The 8,925-nt window shown below is 33.8% G+C and overlaps 1 protein-coding gene across 1 annotated transcript in view; it reads left to right on the forward strand.

The window, feature by feature from the left end:
• The window catches only part of CHIC2 (cysteine rich hydrophobic domain 2), a 43,888-nt gene extending 37,833 nt beyond the window's left edge, over positions 1–6,055 (forward strand). The window contains exon 6 of the mRNA XM_036762637.1: positions 4,415–6,055. Coding sequence (XP_036618532.1) covers positions 4,415–4,465 — 51 coding nt within the window. The 3' untranslated portion in view covers positions 4,466–6,055. The remainder of the gene's footprint in view (positions 1–4,414) is intronic.
• Positions 6,056–8,925: the final 2,870 nt, after the last annotated feature.

Genomic DNA, 8,925 nt, shown 5'->3' on the forward strand with positions numbered 1-8,925 from the left:
GCCTGAAACATAAAAGACCTTTTTAAAAATGCTTCTTTTTTTTCATAGAATAGCTCTATTCACTGAACCGAATAATGTAGATTTTTCGTATCATTATCTATTATATCAAACATGTTAATTTATGATGATGAGAAAGACACATGATACTTCTCTATAACCATAAAAAAAAGCACATCTGAATAAGTTGTTTTGAGCTTGACCTGTAAAAATGCTAGTCCTATATAGATATGTTTTTTAAACCATACAATACTTTCTTTAGGTAATTTTTAATTTTTTTTTTTTTTGGTCAGGAGGACAGTTTGAATGTAGGTTAGGGAGTGTTACTTTGGGTGTATAGAAATATTTAATACATTGACAAATCAAAGACTTCACCCACTAACCTGAAAATTCAAGCTTTGATTTTCTTTTCATTCTTGAATTTGCTATGGAGAAAGCAGAAGTCTTAAGCCAATACTGTTTTATCTTTTCAAGGTTTACGTGTATGAAATTCACCTATTTAATGAATATATTTATCATTGACATTGCTTCTTTTTATGAAATTATTTTGTTAAGCCATATAGTTATCTTTTTTTTCAGTAATCTTAGAAAACATTCTCAGTTGTATATTATCAAAGTTTTTTTTTTTATTAGTTTTCTTTAAGTCACTTTGGATATTTCTGTATTCTACTATGCTTATATACACTTTTTAGTTAGAACACTAAGAGATTGATTAGTAAAATTAGCTAAATTGTACTTTGTAATAACATGTAAGTTACCTATGAGAAGATTAAATTTAAAAATTCAGGTAAGTTTTGCTTTTTTCACTGAAGGGTCTTTATATTTTTAAGAAGTTGGAAGGGAAGAACATAATCTCAGATATTCTTATGTTTTTCTGTGAAGTGCTCCATTAAGAACATACTGCTTTCTCTCTAGTTAATACATGCTTTTTTGCTAAGTATTCCTCTTAAGGACAAATTTTTGGTAATTTTGAGCAATACTTTGAGTTTGAAGAAAGGACTCCAGTCATATTTCAAATATTAGAGGCATGCTAGGGAAAACCCAATTTAGACTTATAGTCCAACTTGAAATGGCAGTGCTTTATCAGTGGAGTTTAATTGCAACTCTGGTACCATTGTGGCATAAATATGACTCCAAGTTTTCAAAAATTTGCCAATAGAAAATGATTTGTGGTAGTCCTCTCACTATTTTGAATATTGCCTCTATATGTCTTTAGTGTGAGGATAGCTCCATTTACTTTGGAGAAGCTCATCATTTGAGGTTTGGCACCAGATATTGCTTGATTGGGAGGGCAGGGGAGGGGAGGGGATCATAGCAATTAATTAAACCATCTACTAATTCATAAAGGGCTTACAACCTTTGCTAGTAGAGAAAGAACACACATAGGTGAGATCATAGATCTTTGGAGCAGAATAACTACATGGTATAAATATAAAGTAATGAGACCATAGTCATAACATGTTTTCTCAAAAAATTGGTAATGCTTAAGAATATGACTGGAGCTGGCTTTATTTTTGATGGTAGTATTTAATGCTAAATATCATAATATGTATGGTACAGCAAATATTAGGTATGAACAGAGTTTATATTTTAGCATTCTGCTTTGCCATCTAACTCTACAAATGTTTGTTAAGTGAGGGCTAAATAGTTCTGTTTTCGCACCCCAGCCTAGCACCTAGCACTTAGCACCATGCCTTTGGTAGAGATAGAGATAGGCCTTTAATATTTGATGAAATTAGAGACAACATAATGAAATAGCCTTAGTGTTGAACTTGCAGAGTCAAGATGACCTGTTTTCATATTGTACCTCTAACATTTATTAGCTCTGTGACCATGGGCAATCCAGTTTACCTCTCTGAGCTTCAGGCAACTCTCTAAGACTTACCTACTACTACTACTACTACGTTATAGTTGGTTTGAAATTTTTGTTGACCAAGGAAATCATAAATCCTTTATGAATTGCTTAATTTAATTGACTGATATAAGGCATGATGCCCTTGTGGAATTCAGTATTCTAGGAGCTGTACACATGCCATAGAATTTTGTACCTGGAAAAACATAGTTCAAATGCAGTATCTCTAATATTTGAGAATAGAGATGTTGAATATTAATTCTTAGAACTCAAAGATTATCTTAAAGAAATTGTACCCTCTTTTTTATCAGCATCATTCCCTCTTTTTGTAGGTAAAGAAATTTAGAGGGATTAAATGCCTATGATAATACATCTAGTAAGTGGTAGATCTGCACCTAGGTCCCCTAGAGACTTTTGGTTATCTTTATACTGTATTGTTTCTGTTTGGAAAGAGGTAGTATTATATTATTGAATCATTATTATTAAAATTCTTGGATAAAATGTGAAGAATTCTAAATTTACATAGATTTAAACCTTAGGTTTCTGTTCAAAGCCCTTAAGTATATATTCCATCTTTATCATCTGGGCCTTGCTTGTTCTTTCTCTGCATTCTTGTTTCCTCAACTATTTTTTCTTCTCACTATCATAGGATCACAATTGTTCAAAGGTGAAAACAAACAGTTCATAGTGGACATCCTTAGTCTGTTGGATCTAGTATGCTCTATTTAGAAGTTAGGAGTTCTGGATTCTAGTCTTGGCTTTGTCATTTATTTTATGAATTACTCTGTATGAAGGAATAGCCTTTACTTGATTTAAATTTATGTGACGTCTTTTTGCTGTTTGATAAAACAGTAATTTGTTTAGATTCTTTCCTCAGGCTTCTTAAGTGGTAATTCATTGAAGAGCAAGTAAGAAAAGCACTGTGGAGATGGTAATATGAGCCAGGAAGGAATTAATATTTTATTAGACACAGCACCTACCAACTATTTATGGTCTAAAAATTAATTGAGAGCTTGGAGACACCTTTCATATAGGAAATAGGAATTTACTGAGGAACTCTAAAAGAGAAGCAATAGATTTTGAACAGGAAAAAGGAACGAGGACGGGAATAAGCATTTCTATAATGTCTGCTGTGTGCCAGGCACATTTGACAAATCTCTCATTTGTTCCTCACAAACAATTCTGCAAAAGAGGTACTGTTATTATCCCCATTTCACAATTGTGGAAACTGAGGCAAGTTGGTTAAGTCATTTGCTCAGGGTCACACAACTAGTGTCTCAAGCTAGATTTGAACTCAAGGTTTTCCTGATTCCAGGCCTAGTGTTCTATCCACTGTGCCACCTACTTTCCTCCAGAAAGGGACAGAATCTGAATTTGGCCATCTGAGGGACCTGAATGATGTAAATGGGCTCCTCAGTAAGTTAGTATCTTCCATCAAGATTACATAATTGATAATGAAAGCAAACCTGGATAGCCAACTGAGATAAATAGGTAGAAAAACATACTTTCACCAAAAGATAGAACCAACCTTAGCAACTGAGAGTCTAATGAATATGTTTCAATCAAATCAAACAAGTTAGAAGAAATGGATTGGAGTAGGGGTACAACTTTCAAAGATTTGGAGTCATTAGAGAACCTGCAGTAGAGAGGCAAAGGAGGTAGGTGTAAGTTCAGTGCAGGGTAAGTGAAACCAGGAAGGGAATCTTGGGTGATGAAGTAGAGAAGCTCTTTGCTCATTCCATTGACTAACAATGAGGCAAAACCTGAGAGGGCCAATGTAGTTAGTTAACAGAGTGGAAGTGCAGCTTAGCCCAAGGCTAGACAATCTATTCACTGAATTCAAAATCAGGAAACTGATTTTGGAAAGGATTGAAGAATCCCACTAGACCTGGCTTGAAGTTTGAGAATCTTATTATCAACTTTAAATAGGATTTAAGTGAAGTCAAAGGAACTAGGACTTGATGCTTCGTAATTTGTGTCAGCTATGCTGATCTTTGGTGAGCCACTGGGGATTAGAAATCTACACTCTGAATACTTGTTTCTATGCTTTAGTTTACTCTCCTCCCACTACTATCCAAAATTTTCTAGTAAAAATGCTGAAAAATTATAGTCCTATCTTGATTGAAATTGGAGGGAAAGAGAATTAATTATTCACACCTTGATCAAGAATACAGAGTGAAAGTAGAGGGTACATAAGTTCGGAACCCAGTAGGGATATCTGACCAGAAGTGGAATTAGGATCAGAAAGGAATACCTTCCTATCTGGGCCATCCCCTCACACCTTAGTTTGGCCATTTGCCTCTTTGGTCCTTCAATTTATAAATTGCAAAACTGAGATAAGCCCTGCTTGGTAGAGATAGAGAGAAAATTAATAAGGATAACTTTTTTATGGTCGCATTTCTAAATCATCAGAATTTCCCAGGGAAAGACTATTTGAATGCCAAGTAGTGATGATAGGAGTGTGTGTGATTGTTGTATTCTTAGCAGTCTTTTCAAATGATAGAAAAGCGCTAACATTTTGTTACAGTCAAATTTATTCAATTTTGTCTTTTTTTTTTTTAACAGGTCATCCTCATAGAATTTTTACCAAAGACACCGATTTTTCGACCAGATTAGCATTTGCTTTATTTATAGAGACTTATCCAAGTATGTTGTCTTTCCAATGGTGCCTTGCTTGGTGCTCTCCTGGTGGTGACATAGCATTGGTTCTACAGAATCTTGTGGTGTTTTTTTTTTTTTTAAATAACCGCATGTTCTAAGTGTGCATTTTTGTCAGACTTTGCAACAGTTATTTCATACAGATGTTAAACAATTAAGTTATTGTGCTTTTTCTGTTAATGTATTCTGATTTTCAAAGATTACTTTTTTGTATTATCAAAAAAATACATTTGAACATAGCCTAAAAGTGACCAGGCTTTTTTTATTTTTAACCCAAGGTTCACGATCCCTTCATTGTAAATTCCTTTAACATAAACACACTTTCTGTGACTCTTTGTGTATCATTCCCAGTGGATATGCTTTATTTTATATTCTTTATTTCTTAATTTAATCAAGGTATCCCTTTTGAAATAGTGAATTTTCCATACTAGTCTTTTTGAGACTTAAATCTCCATTCCCCAAGTCCAGCTCCCAATCCTTACCCCTCTTCTGAGTAGTAATATCTATGTTCATTCATGGATAAATCATATCAAATAGTTCTGAAAAATATTCTACCTTCAATGTTGTTAAAACAGACATTGAATTATTTTGTCTAGAATAGGAGAATTGATTAAAGGTATGCATGCATCTAATGGTTACTAGAGCTCAGGATCACAGAAAACATAGTAGCATCACAACCTACATATATCTTTATTCAAGGTTATATCTTTAATCATGGCCTTACTTGGGTTACTTTTTATTGTTTACCAAATCTTATATACCAAGGTGCAGAAATATTAATTTTTATTAAGTATTTGTCCAAGGAACACATTTTCCATGACATCTTCCTTGCAGTTCTAGATTGGATAATCTTTAAAAGTCTTGAAAAATTCAATAATGGAGATAAATACATGTCATTACCTAATCTCCAAAGGATAAATAGGGTATGTAAGACAGTAGTGAGAACTCAAGATATGGAGAAGACAGTTTGTGTATGTGATGGCTCTTTTAAAAATTTTTATCCATTAGAGCGACTTAATTTTCTGCACAATTGTTTAAGAATTTTTTTTTCATGGGGATGTGACCTATTCTTGAGTCAGTCCAGTTATATTCATTGTATCATTTTTTTCTTTTGGTTGTATATACCTTCATGCATTTAAATTTTTTTTTACTTTTCAATGGTGTATATGTAAGTTTTTGTTCTTTTTATAAGCCTGGAGTTATACAAATTTTAATGTATGTTAAAAATTTGTTCCATACAGCTGTGGTATCGAGCAATAATGTGAATAATTTTGAAAAATATATACTCTGATTAATACTTTGTATTAAGAATTGGTACCACTACAAAATACCTTCCTCCTTGTATTAAATCTTTTAAATACCAGTTTCATTAATTTATACATCTGTATTTTTTAAGTGTTCAGTGTATTTCTCCATAGTACTGTATTCTCTAAAATGGTTGAATATCATCTTATATTTGACATCAGGAACTGTCTGAATAGCTTATCATTTTTTTTTCCTGAGAATTGTTTACCTTTGGTGCCCAAAATAATAGTAACTATTTGAAAAGAATGATTACCTTTCTTCTGAAGAGCTCAAATTGCAGAGTCCAATCACATGTTTCACCTCACTTAACTTGTATCTAGGGTATGTTCTGCTGCCCTTTGAATAGTGCAATTAAAATGTTATGCTATTCAAAACAACACTGTAATATTCCTTATTGGGTTTAGTGTAAAAGAATGTGTAGAGAATATTTTATCTGCTTCAGGATGTAAAACCAGAGGAAAGGTAGGCTGGTTGTATAGAGTTAGATGATGCAGTAGAATGCTCTGTCTCTATATGTGGTGCTTTATCTTGCATGTGTAGATGTGTGTCTTGGCTTCCTTAGTAAAAAGAGCTGGACCTGATTAGAAAGATATATATTTTTTCTTCCTACCTTTAATCTTTCTTTTAATCAGCCTTCCAAAAAGATGTAGGGTATTTTAACAGTGTATTTTTAATAGAATTGACATTTTTAATGTCAAGAGAATATGAAACTTACTTGGTAGTGTTGAGTATAGTGTCCTTTTTAAGCCTTTCTAATTCTTTTTTTAATTAAATGGAGAAGTGTGTCATTTGCTTAAAGAGATTCTCTGGGAATGTGCACTCTTAGACTTTCAATGTGTATCTGGAAAAGAACCATGAATGCTTAATATGCCGGCACTACCATGAGCCAATTATGCCTTGAACAGTTAGGTTTTCGTGCTTTGGTTTTCATTAGTGTCCCCCAGTGTAACTGGGTTACTCTTTTTTGCAGACTATGAATTTGAGTGGCCATGTTCCTGGAAATTGCAAATGTCAGAGATGCCTTTATGTGTAGGCTGGTCTGAAGGAAATAACTTAAAATGGCAATTATTCCATAGTTCCCATCAGTTCTGAGCCATATTATTATTTTTGTACGGGCAAAGTGGGATATTTGTAAAAACCTCAATGAATGTGTAGATTCTTACATAAGCTTAGTGAATCATTTGCATATCATTTGTGGTTTTGGAAATAATTCACCATTCTTGTGTAGAAAAAAACATTTGGTGGTATTTAAATGTAGAATAGAACCATGTTACAATATGGTTTGTTATTCCATTGATTTGGATATTATGTTGGTAAAATTATGTCCCTGGAAACTCAGCTATGCAAGTTATGACTCACTTATTAGTAAAAACCATAACCAGTCTGAGATGATGTTATTAGCTTATAAGACAAATGTCAATTGTCCCCCCCCACCTCAATTATACTCTTAAGTTACTTTGCCTATGTAGAAAATGTTCATTGTATGACTATGTTTGTACTTTAGGATATCTAGTAGTGACGGCTACTGTTCTTTTCAGCAAAACTTGTGTGTATATTGTAAAATAGTGATACCTTCAAAGCCAGTACAGTAGTAGCCAAAGGCTTCCTTTGTTTCATTAGCTACCCATATTAGCTAAGAACCAGAAGATGATGGTTAAAGGTTTTGTTACTAGTGTAACTTGTAGAGCATTTCAGGTTGTTTCTTTAAATATAACTGGTCAATCCCATTATATCTTGATGATTTTCAGTAGCTTATAGGCTACCTTAAGGCAGAATTGCAAAGTCTGTTTTTGGTGCCCCTCGTACCTTCATTTCTGTACCCTTTTCCTCTCCTGGAAGCCTTTCCCTCTCTATCCCTGGATATCTAGATCTCCCATGCTCTTTTGTTCTCATCTGAGACAACCTACCTTCTTATAAGCTTGCCTTTTCCTTTCCTTGAAGCACACAAATTATCTCTTCTTCCTTTCCTGTTTTCTTAAAGTAAAATTCATAATTTCTTCTTAACTGAGTATTAGACAGTCTGATTATTGTAGGGGGAAGAGGGAGAATCACTGATAGGTTCAGCCTTTTCTGGGGATATTTGCATTTTTAAAAGAGAAGCTAATAAAGCCCAGATGACTTGCTTATTTATTTGTATTATTGAGAGGATATCACTCTAGCCTCATCTCTGTTGCCACTAACTGCAGCTCCAAGATTAACTTTCTAAGCCCTCATGCCTAGCACCCTGTTCAAAGCATGTACTCGGTCTTTATTTTGTACATAAATAGAACCTAGTGTTCTCTTCCTTTCTAAGATTACTGCCACCCTCTGACCCCAAAGCTGTTCTGTAACCTTTTAATTATTTCATATTCCCCTTAAAAGCTGTTTCATTGAACGATGCATTTGTTCTCTCAAAGAAAACATAAAAAAAATCCTTCCATGGGGAACAAAAGAAATGAAAATAGGACAAAATGGAACTGTTGTACTCCAGTCTTTTTGCCCTGTTTTATGATAAGAGGCATAGTTGCTGTCTCAGGAGGCTTTTGGAGGAAAGGCTGAATCTAGGACAGGTCCTAGCTAAAGTACTAGAATAGATAGTTTTTCCCCCTACCCCACATCAGAATCACTTCCTTTTCTGTGCTCTTCTCCCATCTTCTAGCACCTTAGTATTTTGTTAAAGGTTTTAAAGGTTATTCTATTATAATATTTTGAGTCTTGATACATTTATAACAATGAATTGAGATTACCAGTTCTTTACTATAGTTTCTGTTTCCCAACTTTCCATATGCTTAATGCCTATGAAGTTCCATATTTTTCAGGCATATATCCTGGCAGTGTAATATGGGGTGGTTCAGCCATATCTCCTGAAGTGTTAAGAGTTATTATTGTATTCTCTTTCTAGAGGTCTTATATGGTTTGGTTTAGAAAGTTATCAGTCAGAAGATTCAAAATTTCTTGATCATGGAGGAGTAGATTTTCACAAAATAGAAAATCACCTCAAAATTATTTAGGCTAGCCAAACACTGGAATTCAGGAGTTGACATGTATTTCTTCTGCTAACTTCTGTGAGACCAGGTTACTTGATCTCTGCTAGTTTCTTCATCTACATAACAAAGATATGACTATCTACCTCA

This window comes from Trichosurus vulpecula, chromosome 6 (assembly GCF_011100635.1).
Source record: "Trichosurus vulpecula isolate mTriVul1 chromosome 6, mTriVul1.pri, whole genome shotgun sequence".
Taxonomy (NCBI): Eukaryota; Metazoa; Chordata; class Mammalia; order Diprotodontia; family Phalangeridae; genus Trichosurus; species Trichosurus vulpecula.